Raw genomic sequence first — 16120 nt, forward strand, 5'->3', positions numbered from 1 at the left:
TGCAGTTCCTGTTTGTAGTATACCAATTTACCTTTAATTTCTCTACAAGCTTACTAAAATTTTTATAAATATTAAATCATTATCATATAACTTGTATCTATTTTTAACCAATGTTTCCATATTATGTCCAATTTGGCATAAGTATTTAAACTGTAGTTTTTTTTAATATTATTTTTAAAGACTGTAAAATTATTGTTCTTAAAATGTTTTATAATACTTTGGAGCTTTTCTTCCCAGGCCTCTTCCGAAAATGGGCTCCTAACCAGTCGGACTTTCCCAGTAATCAAATGTCAGTCAATAAATAAACAGATAAATAAACAGATATATAGAAATGATCAATAAATAGATAAACAGAAAGACCATTTATGTACAGGACTGTGAATGAAAGGCCCAATAATGGAAATAATTGCTTATGTTTTGTGCCTTTGTGATATATGTTGAATAAGTCTGTGACTTCTGTTTGTAAAATAATATAATGCTGTACTACCCCTTTAAGGGAAATATGAGGAGAAAAGTTGTGAGTGTATCCAGGTGAGAAACTGCACACATTTAAAAAGGGGAACAAAAGGCTAGCTAGCCTATGTCAGCAGTAAATGGATCTAGTTTCATAGATTTTTCAGGTGTTAGTGTTTATTTGTTGCTTTCTTATACACACACACACACACACATACATATATATATATATATATATATATATATATATATATATATATATATATATATATATATAGATCCATGTCACTAGATCGAGTTTTCAGAAACTCAAAATTCATATGAGAGAGACAATATGATTGAATTTCTGAAAACTCGAACATTAAAAAAACCCCACAAAAATCAATCTTTTTTTACATTTTTGCAGGGGGGCACCCCCCACATTCCATGCAAATTAAATATACCAAGTCTGAGAATGGATTTCGAGTTTCTGAAAACTCGATAAACTGATAGGGATCCATATATATATATATATATATATATATATATATATATATATACTCACTCACACACACACACACACACACACACACACACACATCATCATCATCTTTCGGCTTTTCCCATTAGGGGTCGCCACAAAGGATCATCTCTTTCCATTTCTTCCTATCCTCTGCATCTTGCTCTGTCACACCAACTGCCTGCATGTCCTCTCTCACCACGTCCATAAACCTTATCTTAGGCCTTCCTCTTTTCCTCTTACCTGGCAGCTCCACCCTTAGCATCTTTTTCCCAATATACCCATCATCCCTTTTCAGCACATGTCCAAACCAAAGCAATCTTGTCTCTCTTGCCTTGTCTCCAAACTGTCCAGCATGAGCTGACCCTCTAATATACTGATTCCTAATCCTAATTATCCTAGTCACACCGAGTGCAAATCTTAACATCTTTAACTCTGCCACATCCAGCTCTGACTCCTGCCTTTTTGTCCATGCCACTGTCTCCAACCCATATAACATAGCTGGTCTCACTACCCTCTTGTAGACCTTCCCTTTCACTCTTACTGGTACCCGTATGTCACAAATCACTCTTGACACTCTTCTCCACCCACTCCACCCTGCCCATACTCTCTTCTTCACCTCTCTTCCACATTCACCATTACTCTGAACTGTTGATCCCAAGTATTTAAACTCGTCCACCTTTACCAACTCTAATCCCTGCATCCTCACCCCATTCCTCTACCGTCCCTCTCATTTACACACATATATTCGGTCTTAGCCCTGCTGACCTTCATTCCTCTGCTCTCTAGAGCATATCTCCACCTCTCCAGAGTCTCCTCAACCTGCTTCCTACTCTCACTACAGATCACAATGTCATCTGCAAACATCGTAGTCAACCTGTCCATCACCACTGCAAATAAGAAAGGACTCGGAGCTGATCCTTGATGTAATCCCACCTCCACCTTAAACGGATCTGTCACTCCCACTGCAGTCCTCACCACTGTCACACTACCCTCGTACATATCCTGTACCACTCTTACATACTTCTCTGCCACTCCCGACTTCCTCATACAATACCACAACTCTTCTCTAGACACCCTGTCATATGCTTTCTCCAAGTCTACAAAGACACAATGCAACTCCTTCTGACCTACTCTGTATTTCTCCAATAACACTCTCAGAGCAAACATTGCATTTGTAGTGCTCTTGCCTGGCATGAAACCATACTGCTGACCACTAATCATCACCTCCCTTCTTGATCTAGCTTCTACTACTCTTTCCCATAACTTTAAGCTGTGACTGATCAGTTTTATCCCTCTGTAGTTACTGCAGCTCTGCACATCACCCTTATTCTTAAAGATAGGTACCAAAACACTTTTTCTCCTCTCCTCGGGCATCCTCTGACTTTCCAAAATTTCATTAAACAATCTAGTTAAAAATTCCACTACCATTTCTCCTAAGCAACTCCATGCTTTCATTGGGATGTCATCTGGGCCAACAGCCTTTCCATTCTTCATCCTCTTCATAGCTGTCCTTACTTCCTCCTTGCTAATCTGTTTCACTTCCTGATTCACTATCCCCACATCATCCAACCTTCTCTCTCTCTCATTCTCTTCATTCATCAGCCTCTCAAAATACTCTCTCCATCTACTCAACACACTCTCCTCTCGTTAGTACCTTTTCCTCACTATCCTTTATCACCCTTACTTGCTGCACATCTTTCCCAGCTCTGTCCCTCTGTCTAGCCAATCGGTACAGGTCCTTTTCTCCCTCTTTAGTGTCCAATCTCTCATACAACTCTCCATACGCCTTATCCTTAGCTTTCGCCACCTCTCTCTTTGCCATGCGCCTCATCTCCTTATACTCATGTCTACTTTCTTCATCTCTTTGACAATCCCACTTCTTCTTCTTCACCAGCCTCTTCCTCTGTATACTTTCCTGTACTTCCTCATTCCACCACCAGGTCTACTTGTCCCCCTTCCTCTGTCCAGATGTCACACCAAGCACCTTTCTAGCAGTCTCCCTTACTAGTTCTGCTGTAGTTACCCAGCTATTCGGTAACTCTCCACTGCCTCCCAGTGCCTGTCTTAACTCTTCCCTAAACTCCACTTCACAATCACCCTTTTTTAATTTCCACCATTTAATGCTTGGCACTGCTTTCACAGTCCTCCTCCTCTTCTTGATCACAGTCATCCTACAGACCACCATTCTATGCTGCTTAACTACACTTTCCCCAGTCACCACTTTACAGTCTCCAATCTCCTTCAGACTGGCCCTCCTACATAGGATATAATCCACCAGTGTGCATCTTCCTCCACTCTTGTACGTCACCCTATGCTCCTCCCTCTTCTTAAAATATGTATTCACCAGAGCTATGTCCATCCTTTTCGCAAAATCCACAATCATTTGACCTTCTGCATTCCTCTCCTTAACACCATACCTACCTATCACTTCCTCATCCCCTCTGTTCACTTCACCAACATGCCCATTAAAGTCCGCTCCAATCACTAGTCTCTCACCCTTGGGTACACTCACCACAACTTCATCCAACTCACTCCAAAATTTCTCTTTCTTATCCATCGCACAGCCAACTTGTGGAGCATATGCACTAACAACATATATATATATATATATATATATATATATATATATATATATATATATATATATATATATATATATATACACACACACAAAATTTGTATTAAGTTTTAAATAGTCACAAGGTCAAGGATAGTCAAGTATGGCTTCTCTCATTTATACTTGGTTACCTCTTTCTGTCTGCAACACACACACACACACACACACACACACACACACACACACACACACACACACACACACACACACACACACACACACACACACACACTCTGTCTGCAGACCTGTAATAACACCTCATTGCAATGCTTGAATCAGTGTACAATGTTCACAGAGAATATCTAGCATTGATAGAGGACTTAGTGATACAACTGCTGTAGAGATAGCTAAACATAAAAAATTCAGTAATAGCTGAAGTAAATTATTCTCCTAAAGTATATATTACTTAGTTGCTTTTTCTAACACTGACACTTTATAAGCAGGATACAATTTGAATGTCATGCACTTTCTAACTCTGCTAACTTACCTTCCAGGTATCTGTGTAATCAACATCTGAGAACTCTACTTCACCAGACTGTTTATTTAGCTGAAAGGTAAAAAAAAAATGATTTAGAAGTACAAGTTAGCATTGTCACACAGTTATGTGCTGTGTTACTTGCAGCCAAAAACACATAGACGAACACACACACATTTTATATATATATATATATATATATATATATATATATATATATATATATATATATGTGTGTGTGTGTGTGTTTATACCTCCCCCTCCCTCTCTCCCTCCCTCTCTCTCTCTCTCTCTATATATATATATATATATACACACACATACAGATATATGTTGTGTCTTTTGGCTTTTCCCGGTAAGGGGTCGCCAAAGCAGAACTCCGGTCCGCTAATGATTGGCAGCAGATTTTTACATGCCGAGTTGCCAGTCCTGATGCACAACCTTCAACAAAGGTATGCCCATCAACGCATGTCTCCGCACAGAAAATGCTCTAGCTGAGAATCGAACAGGACAACGTCTTACTGTGAGGTGACAATGCTACCGCAGCACCACCACCGCAGATATGTGTGTGTATATATATATATATATATATATATATATATATATATATATGGGTCTACTTCTATTCGCTGACATCCCATTTCACTGAAACCCATTTGGTCGACAGCCCCATTTCATAGACAAAAGTAATCAGGGCAGAATCCTGGGTTTTGCCCCCCTCCCCACTGTTTTGCGACTGTGGAGTTGTAATATATAGTTGGGGGTGTGTGGGGGGCACAGCCCCCCAGATTGGAGGGGTGTGGGGGGTGAAGCCCCCCACCTAGAAAGTTTGTCTATGAAATGAGCTATCGACCAAATGGGTTTCAGTGAAATGGGATGTCAGCGAATAGAAGTAGAGCCATATATATATATATATATATATAAAACTATCTTTTTTCCCATTTTGCACATGGGGTCGGGGTGTCACTTCCACAATGACAATCATCTTGAGCCAAGGTTTACACCACCAGGTGGCTAGCCCTGCCACAGTAGTTCATTTAGACCACTCACTCACAGATTCACACTCACCTATGGTCATTTTAGAGTGTCCAATCCACATACTGCATGTCTTTGGAATGAGGGAGGAAACCAGAGCACCCAGAGGAAATCTACGTGACCACAGGGAGAACATGCACACTCCGCACATAAGGCACTCCAGCCGAGAATTGAACCAGAGAACCTCATGCTGTGAGGTGACAACACTAACCGCTGCACCACACACACACACACACACACACACACACACACACACACACACACACACACACACACACACACACACACACACACACACACACAGAGTGTTGAGATCAGGTCATGTCAATTGGCATCCTTTGTTTACAACTGAAAGTACTGTGACATACTACTGTATGTCAATCATCCTGTGCTGTGTCACACAAAGCACTATTAATTCATGTTTCATAGTTCGTAATTGCTAAGCCAGGTAACAACAAAAGGTAGCTGTTTTGTCCAGAAGCAGCCATTCTATCAAATGAAGAACATATAATTGACTACTGGTTTGTTTTCTTTGTTGCCTAAGTGATCCCCTGACACCAAGGCTCTTTTAACAGTTTCATGTTAACATGAAGCTATCCGTTTACTGCAGTGGTGCAAAATGTCCAGCCCGGGGGCCAAATTTGGCCCTCACCACAACACCATCCGGCCCCCAGAGAGTAACCAAAATTTAAAAAAAAAGTGAAAAAATGCTATGCCTTACTCTAGCCATGCAAACTTTCCAGCAGATGCTTACTTACCTAATTGACTGCAGTTACTCACACCTCTAATTTTAGCCACAGAAGTAACTATTCTTTGTTATTTATAACTTGTAATCTGCAAACAGTAGTAACGTTCTGCAAGAGTTTGTAATAAGTCATGGCTGCAAGTTGATGTAGAAAACAGGCAATTTCATGACTGCTGTTTTAAGTAAAAATGACAGTCACCTGTACCTATTAACTCGTAACAACTTACTATGTTTTGAGGTGACCCAAGATGCATTAAGAATTAATGTAGTGGCCCTCCCCACAAAAGGTTGTGCACCACTGATTTACTGCATTAGATCCATTTTGCCAAATTGGTTCCATGGATCATTTACCTAAGTGGTCAAAATACTGATGCCTCTGAATGGTATAGCATAGCGGTGTACCTGAAACTGTTTTGCAGTACCACAGCCATTGTGCTCTTTGGTGAGAAAGAGAACTGGATATTCAATAGACCTCCCACAGCTAGGTTTAGTCAGTGTTGCTTTACTTTTATCAACAAGTCTGATTTTGACACATACTCTTCCTTGCTGAAGGAGATGATCTATCCTGTATTCTTTGAAACCATTGACAACAATACCGCTACCATTCATTATATCACTCCCAGTGCTGCGTTTGGGTCAAAACTACAGGCATATGTTGTATACAGTGCAACAAGGCTTTGAAATACTTGAGGCATTCCACAGGCCATGCACCTAATTTTATAATGAACAAAATAATGATGACACAACCAGGGGAGTCTGCAGCACATCACGAATGCAGTATAAGTTCTGCCTCACATAACCTAATTAAACTAATATTAAATAACTGTCAGGTAGTAAATGAATATTACTTTAAATAAACAAATTCATCTGACATAAATATCAGTTAATACATTTGTGCTTCTTATGTCAAACAATCACTCAATTTTGCGTTAGGCAAGCAATGATAGCACTTTACAAGTTCCAACAGCAGAAAGGCAGCCTACCTTGGTACCCATTGGAGAATGCATGAGGTACACATCTAAATATGTCAGATGCAGATTCGTCAGAGACTCCATAAAAGCTGGTTTAACATTCTCCTGGTCATGGTAATTATTCCACAGCTGGAACAGTAAAGAGATGGAAGTGTTTGTTACAAACATACTTTAGGGTATTCATTGTTCAGTGCTGAAGTACAAAAAGCTGCACATAGGATTGCAGTGTGTGGAAAGAATTTTGAAATGGTCATTAAAAAGCATTCCCACTGGATCAAACTGATTTACTCCACACTATAAGTTCTACCATCTACAGTGACCAATCTGGTTTTCCCTTCACTGACTAGAGTCTTTTCAATCCATTCACTGTCCTGAAGTCCCAAGCCTTTCATTTTGATTTTTTAAAAGACGCTTGCTTTGCTTTAAGTTATGCAGGTCCAGAGGAAGATCCTGTGTAACACCATTAGTGTCACTCAGGTCAGTAGTACTTACCAAATTTCCATTTTAATGGCCATCATACCACATCATCAAGGAAAGGGATTAAAGAGATTTCTAAGTTCATGCCTGTATGTGCCTCTCATCATGTAGTAGTGCCTGAGGAAGGTAAATATACCAGAAGTGATGGTTAGTGCAGGATCCTTAACTTTAAAAAATATTTCCAATGGAAACCCTAGAACTGTAGACAAAGTGTGTCATATAAATGTTATCTGGTACTGTCTGAAAATATTTTGTTAATCTACATTCAACGGTGCATCATCGAAAGTTTATCTGAATCATTTGTACATCAAGCATTTATTTACCTATGCTGGTATCAACACCACAAAACCTCCAAGCAGCCCACTGTCCATGGCATAGCTAGGGCAGGGCGAGAGGGCCAACTGCCCGGGTGCAAAGTTTTGGAGGGGTGTGATCAGACTATTCAGATCTCTCTCTTTAATGCAATACCAGGTTTTAAAAGCCAGTATGGCATTTGAGGTCAAACCCGAGTGCTGTAGCTCAGAGTGTGTGGTCTAAACTGTAGTAACTGTCTGCTACATTTAAAAGAAAAAAAAAAAAATTTAATCTAAAACTTGAGTACTGTAGCACTCCGTGCATGCATGGTATAAACTATAGCAACAGTTCGCTACATTTGTAGCAAGCAGTTTGCTACAGTTTAAAAGAAGAAATTATTTTTTTTGTTTGTTTTAATAAAATGTGTGGAAGGAAGGTTAGTGCAGGGCACTTAAACCAGACCTGAATGACTGGGGCAGGAGGGAGGGAGGGGGATGTTAGTAGAAGGAGCAGCCCTTTTTCTTTCTTTATTTTTTTGCTGTTCTATGTAAGAGCTGAGGGGGCATAGTTCTAAGTAATAATCTGATCACTACAATGTGGTGAGTGGTTTATTATAGTATTTTTTTTGTACACTACTACTGATTTGCCCATATTATTTACAGTTCACTTATTTACATTAGTCAGACTGGTTTGTTGTGTGGAAACTGTCATACTAGTTCATGTACAATGTTTGAACTTGTTACTGGTTACCACTTTAAACTTTAAGGTGCTTTGTAATGGGTTCTTTAAATTCTTATATCTTTGAGAACTGGTTAGAAAACAAATGCATTTTTGAATGCAAGCACTGTGATACATACTTAAGGGATCCTCTATACGGCTTCAGCATCAATTTTACAAAGTTGTATGTACTGTTTAACATAGTGAAATGTAAAATTAGCAGCAACACAAAGTTTTATTCTTGTCATTTTGGTAAAGCATTTTCTTCACTCTCTGAGTACATAATAGACTGGTTAGGTGAAGATTATTCACCCCTACAAAGAACTGTTTTAAATTCTCAAACTGTTAAACAGAACAGTTCTAAAGAACAACAATTTACTACTTCCCATTTTATACAAGAAAATGAAAAGCCTAGAAAAAAAGAAAAGGTCTCAGGCACAAACTAATAAAAAGAAGTGCAAAACATCTTCCTCTTCATTAAATAAAAATAAAGACACTGCATGTAGTGTATTAAACTCAGAAGTCTGTGACAGCACCATGAGTAATTTGGATAAAGATGAAACTCGTACAAATAGACTAGTTACAAGTGATAATAAACTGATTTTTTAGCTAGTATTACCACTTTTGCTCAAGATCATTCAAATTTACTTTTCAGTGACTTGGAATAAAATAGGGTTAGCTTAAACAGAAAAGCTATAAATGAAGCTGCACCTTACGGTCATCTTACTTCTGTTAATAATAATAATAATAATAATAATAATAATAATAATAATAGTAGTAGTAGTAATAATAATAATAATAATAATAATAGGAATAATAATAATAGTAGTAGTAGTAATAATAATAATAATAGGAATAATAATAATAGTAGTAATAATAATAATAGGAATAATAATAGTAGTAGTAATAATAATAATAATAGGAATAATAACAGTAGTAGTAGTAATAATAATAATAATAATAACAGGAATAATAATAATAGTAGTAATAATAATAATAATAATAGTAGTAGTAATAATAATAATAATAATAGGAATAATAATAATAGTAGTAGTAATAATAATAATAATAATAGGAATAATAATAATAGGAATAATAATAATAGTAGTAGTAATAATAATAATAATAATAATAATAACAGGAATAATAATAATAGTAGTAATAATAATAATAATAATAATAGGAATAATAATAATAGTAGTACTAGTAATAATAATAATAATAATAATAGGAATAATAATAATAGTAGTAGTAATAATAATAATAATAGGAATAATAATAATAGTAGTAGTAGTAGTAGTAATAATAATAATAATAATAGTAGTAAGCACGCCAAACAAAACAAACTGGTGAAGTAAGGCAAGCAGATTCAAGCAGAAGCACACCAGACGAATAAAATCCTTAACGCGATTTTATTACAATACAAGTTAAAACAGCGTTTTCGCTACTCAAAAATGGTAGCTTCTTCAGAGTGAATGGGTACCAAAGAAAGACACATTTATAAAATATAGCAAGTGATTACACTAATTACATCACTTCCTGCCAACAATGATGAATTTAAAGCAGTATTATCATCAAAAGGTGAAAAGTACGCTCTATTGATATAAAAGAGCAATGTCAGAAGTTAAAAACACAGAAAATAAAACATCAAAATTTGAAAAAGTGTGTATATATATATATATATATATATATATATATATATATATATATATATATAGTGTACCATATAAATGATAACAAAAACCTCTTAAAACAAGTAAAATAAAATGTACTAATATTGTAAAACACATATTAGTTGTAGGTGAATAAAGCAAGTAAACCTACAAGTATATGTTTTATTGCTCGCTCAGTCAAAACTGCTGTAGAAGGGTAAGCCCGTAAACACCAGCAAACATATTAAAAATATGTTATAAATATACAGATAGAGGGGCAAGGACCCTTTTGAATAAAGGACAATAAATCCACTAAAAAACAGAACATAATGTTCTGACAAATGGAAGGTCAAAAACAAAATTATTACAAAAGTAATAAAAAACCTAATGATAGGCAATAATATTATACCAACAAATAAAAAAGTAAATGTTGGTACACTCAAAAAAGGGGGCAAACCAACCCTAAACGAAAATAATAATAATATTAAAATTATTTTAAAATTAAAATAGTAGGGCAGTTTAAGTAAGTCCCCAAAGAGGCTACCTCAAATAAGATTTATATTTTAAATGAGCAGAAATGTTACAGCTGTCATTAAGACCTGGTGTGTTAAACGCATCCAGTTTGAGCTGCCATAACAATTCACAGTTTTCTAAAATAATGGAAGTCGGTCCACCTCTAATAGAGTCAGCAATGTGGTCTATACCCATAAACGAAAAAGAGTGACCTGGACTGCTTACTACATGTTTTGCCAAAGCGTTCTCACAGTTCTGGTTTCTAATGGCGTAATTATGCTGGTAAATGCGGTCTTTAAATCTTCTGTCTGTTTTGCCGACATAATATGCTGTACAGCAAGAACAGAACGCTATGTATACTATCGATTTGGTATTACAAGTGATCCTATGGAAGATGTCAAATTTTTTATCTCTAATAGAGAATGAACTGCCATTCCTAATATAGTGACAATAAGTGCAAAAACCGCATGCATAGCACCCTTTATTTCTATTCTGCATGTCATAACTAGGGTGCTTCTGTAAAAGTTCCTTTAAATTAGGACCCCTTTTGTAAACAATCCGGGGTTTTTCTCCTAATTTTTCAACCATAGATGGAGTACTAGAAATGAAAAAACAATTCTTATTCATAATTTCTTGTATTGAACTGGAGTTGATATTAAAGGTAGTAATAAAACTACATGGATATTGAGATGGACAAACCACTTCAACAGAATTGGCCATCGACTGCCTTGATGTGGAATATTGGGCTTCAAATCGAATAGTCAAATCAGCATCAACATTACAAAAGCTAGTAAGAATGGGGTTAAAAAAGCCGTTAGCTTTCTTACATTCCACCTCATGGATCAAGTCCTCAATTAACTGGATGGGGTATCCACGATTTACAAATAAGTTTTTTAGAAATGTGCATTCAGCTAAGAAATCTGAATGATCAGTGCACATTCGAACTGCCCTCACTAGCTGCCCCTTAACTATGGCTCTTTTGAGTTTGTAAGGGTGTGCACTAGAAAAGTGCAGAAAAGAATTTACATAGGTTTTCTTCCTATAAATGACAGATTTTAGTTTACTAGACATAGGGTCCCTAGTCAACCTAACGTCAAGGTAGTCAATGGCATCCATGGCAAAATTATGGGTGAATTTGAGAAAAGTTGTAGTCTGATTCAGGAAGTTAACGAACTCTATAGCCCGATCAGATTTACCCTTAAAAAGGATAAACACATCGTCAAGGAAGCGTGTGTAAAACACGAGCTCAGTCTTCCACTCAGTGTTATTTAAAATAAAATGTTTCTCCCAATATGCCATAAATAGGTTGGCTACGGAGGCCCCACAAGGAGACCCCATAGCCACACCTTGTTTTTGGATGTACAAATCCCTTTCAAAAAGGAAGAAATTAGAAGATAATACAATATCCAAAAGTTCGGTGATGTTCTTGATATCATTTTTCGAAGCCCCCAAATCTGTTAGGAGCAAGTCAATCCATTCCACTGCCTCCTGGTGTGGAATGGAAGTATACAGATCAACAACATCAATTGTGAGAAAATTGATGCTGTGGTCTATATTAATCTCATTCAAATTGGTCAAAAAAGACCAGGAGTCCTTGCAGATACTCGGAATACGTTCCAAGTAGGTAGAAAGCAAGGAGTCGATGTATTTAGAACAGGGATATGACTGTGAGGCTCTCCCATCAATCAAGGCTCGCATCGGTGGGTCATTTAGGTTTTTGTGCACCTTAGGGATGCCGAACATTACCGGTACCCTAGGGTGCAGGATGTCTATGTAGTTGAAAATGTCCAGGTCAATTCTCCCTTGAATAAATAGGTCTCTAAAATACCCCCTAATTCTGTTAGAGGTTGTATTCAACTCATTTAGTGTAGTAGATTCATATGCTGGGGAGTTTAACACCTTGTACATTCTCTCTACATAGTCCATGTGTTCTAATATTACCAAACCGCCCCCTTTGTCCGGCTTTATGATTCTAACAGAGGTAGCCCGTATATTATTAAGTGCGGCCAGCTGTTCCCTCATGATATTAATAATAATAATAGTAGTAGTAATAATAATAATAGGAATAATAATAATAGTAGTAGTAATAATAATAATAATAATAATAATAATAATAATAATAGGAATAATAATAATAGTAGTAGTAATAATAATAATAATAGGAATAATAATAATAGTAGTAGTAATAATAATAATAATAATAATAATAACAATAATAATAATAATAATAATAACAACCCCTGCTAGTATCCAAAATGTCTTTAGTCATAACAGTAGTGTTAATATATCGTCCCCTAACCTTGATCAGCAAATTTTTATCTACTAGTAAAGAAGTTAACAATTCGACACCAAATGAAAATGGAGCAGAAGGGACCCAATCAACACTTGGTGACACAAATGCTACATTAGCTTGTAATAAGTTCTCAGGTGGTGATCCTTGATGTAAATATTTATGATGGTCATGTTACAAAAAGGTAGAAAGTGGCTACTCAGGATAATTCAGTCACTCTTACTGAGTTTACCCTAGGTAGTAAATTAAATAATAAAGACAATGACGTTTTAATTTTGGGAAACACCATTTTAAATCCAGTGGCTTACAGTCTCTGTGGTTTAGATAAAAACACTCACAAAGTTTCATCCCTACTGGGCTTCAGACTGACTGACTGACTGACTGACATATCTAGTCTCGTACCAAGACTGATGTCAGAAAAGAATGAGATATAAGATAACTGTACTTCATGCAGGAGCTAATGTTTTGAGACACACCCCTATTAACTATATGAAAATGCTATTCCATATATGGTAGAGTATCTAGAAAGTTTAAATGTGGAGCTATGTCCTCAGCGAGATCATACCATCAACCTCGTGAACTGATTATTTATTTATTAAAGCACATAACTTTAATGATTGGTTAGGACAGTTAGCACTTGTCTGTAACATAAAGCTTGATACTTCCTGGGAAGAATGTATTTATGATTGGAGAATGTTTGTTAGATATGTGTTACATCTTAATTGGTTTGGTGCCACTTACATGGCAATGCAAGAAGCTTAAGTAACACATTTGATTAACTTATTGACCTAATATCAAAAGAGCATTTTCAGAGTATTGCTATTACTGAATCATTGAACTCAATGTATTGTCATTTTAAAGACTTTGTCAAATATGCATGCCTAAGAGTACATTTTAATGATGAAGATCTGACTTTATTGGTCCACAAAAGTTTGCCTTCATGACTTGTAAATATTGTAATGCTTTATGAGCAATTGTCAACATTTTGAATCATAATCACAACAATAGCATTTTCATAGTTTTAAGCTGTCATACTCAAAGTATGTCTAGTATGAAGCATTGGGATTAAGTGATAAAATTATTATTTTTTTTTCTAAATAAGACAAATATTTTACTTTTGGGTGACTAACTACCCTGGGATAAAGTGCAACTCCATGTCAAGTAACTCATGTTTTGATAAAGAATTTGTTAACATAATTTTTTTTATGGACTAACAAAACTGGTTACTTATAATATGCAAGGTAATAATATTTTAGATTTAATTGGGACTAACAGTCCAAATAAAATACGGGATTTAAGAGTAACATGTTCCCTGGGTTATTCTGACCATAATATAAATATGTTTCAGATGGAACAAAATATAAGCATATTATTTCATGGTAAAACTTATACTATATATCAAACAAATTATTGTAAATGTTTTACTCCAATTTCTAACATAGAAAGGTCTTACATATTAAATCTTTTGGAGTATCAATATGGCTTCTCTACCATGGAGAAGTTATTCAGTAGCTGTGTCAATGAAGCTGTTCTAAAAAATGTTAATTCATTTTGTACATGGTGAAATAAGTCCATCATAAAGTTATATAGAAATAAAACATGACACTACAAAACCCTAACATGGTTTCTTATTAATGTAAATAAGAACATTTTAACTCCATTTGTAAAAAAATAAAATCAGGCAAAATCAGCCAAGACTAACTATGAAAATAATTGAATTAGTAAATCCACAAAAACAATTGCAAATATATTAACTCACTGAATACAATGGCATCTCATATCAAACTTATTTTAAATACAATGTAATATTAACCGATCCTTATACAACAGCATGTGAGTTTAATAAATATTATTCTGCTGTAAGTCAGGATCTTGGTTCTTCTTTTTCTTTTACTGATCAGATGACTTTCTTGGATCCTTGTCCTCTTTTATCAGATTCCTTTATTAGGAATCCAAGCCCAAATGAACTTCACACATAGGGCAGGTGCAAATGGCCAAAAAGCAAAGTCCAAATCCAAAAAGAGGCCAGCACCAAGAGTGATACCTGAGTTTATTGCAAATTCAAACCAGTTTCAGCAGTCTTGCCTTCATCAGTGAATACCATAATCAGCATATGTAATTCCTTATATACATCCAGCACAATATCCCAATTAAATATTTAAAGAGACAGTAGTATCCAGAAACCAGTAATGATAAACACTGAAAATACCTCTATTAGTATATGAATGGACATTCTCATATGTAATTATTTAATCTTTTATGTATTAGTTATAAATGGTCATCTAAACCAGGGGAAAAAAGAGCTCCTAGCCTAATGATCCACATTCTTTCTTTGTCATTCAAAATACTGTGTCACCCTAACTTGTTCACTCTATCACACACTATCTTATCAATAATACAGAAATGGAATATTGCTGATTTATGTTCACATACATGTTTGTAGAGGGCATTCGTCATTTGTTTGTTGCGAATGTCACTAAGGTGTTCAGACATTCTTATTCTAAAAGGTCTAGAGGTTTGTCCAACATAATAAGATGAACAAGAACATGTGTGCAAATAGACCACCCAGTCTGTTCCACAATTTGCAAAATGCTTGATCTTGTGTACCATTTGAGTATTTTTACTAGAGACCTCTTTAGATTTAGGCATATATCTACAAAAAGAGCAATGTCCATAAGAAAATGACCCAACCAACAAGTCCCCTGTAATGGTCAACTGTTCCAAAGACTAATTACCACCCTTTGATTTATAGTGATTAAAGTGAGACCCCAGTGTATGTCCCCTGCGATAATAAAACTTACATCTATCCGTAAGGAGACTAGATAGTTCCTGATTAACCTGTAGAATATTCCAATTTTTATTAATAACATTTCTGATGGCATTGATATTCCTGCCATAGGTAGTAATCAGATACTATCCGCTGAGGTAGGCTTTTTTCTTTTGTATTGCAGTAATTCTGACCTGTCTTGTGCACTAGCCCAATTGCTAGCTGAAAGGATAGTTCCTGGTTTATAGCCCCTAGCTCTGAATCTGTGTATTAACTCAGTCTTATGATATTCGTAATCAACATTGGAAGAGCAGATTCTTGTGATACGAAGAAATTGTGACTTTGGAATGTTCCTTATAACATGATCAGGGTGTAAACTAGTTGCCTGTAAAAGGTTGTTATACTCTGGATATTTGCATAAGACCTGGGTCGACAAGGTGTGGTCTTGGTTTCTACTGATTTTAACATTAAGAAAGTGAATTTCTTGGTGGTGCATACTGAGTGTAAATTCAATACCCCACTTGTTTTCATTGAGGTATTGGACAAATTCCAAAAGACATTACGTGTCCGCCCGCTAGACCATCCAACAGTCGTCCAGGTACCATTGCCAAA

The 16120-nt window shown here is 35.9% G+C and overlaps 1 protein-coding gene across 1 annotated transcript in view; it reads right to left on the bottom strand.

The window, feature by feature from the left end:
- Positions 1-16120, bottom strand: part of LOC122811307 (aldo-keto reductase family 1 member B1-like) — a 356222-nt gene that overhangs the window by 149011 nt on the left and 191091 nt on the right. Inside the window, exons 4-5 of the mRNA XM_044083068.1 lie at positions 6811-6927; positions 4060-4119 (exon numbers count right to left, since the gene is read on the bottom strand). Coding sequence (XP_043939003.1) covers positions 4060-4119; positions 6811-6927 — 177 coding nt within the window. The remainder of the gene's footprint in view (positions 1-4059; positions 4120-6810; positions 6928-16120) is intronic.

This window comes from Protopterus annectens, chromosome 9.part0 (genome assembly GCF_019279795.1).
Source record: "Protopterus annectens isolate FY-2018-M chromosome 9.part0, PAN1.0, whole genome shotgun sequence".
In the NCBI taxonomy this organism is placed as follows: domain Eukaryota; kingdom Metazoa; phylum Chordata; order Ceratodontiformes; family Protopteridae; genus Protopterus; species Protopterus annectens.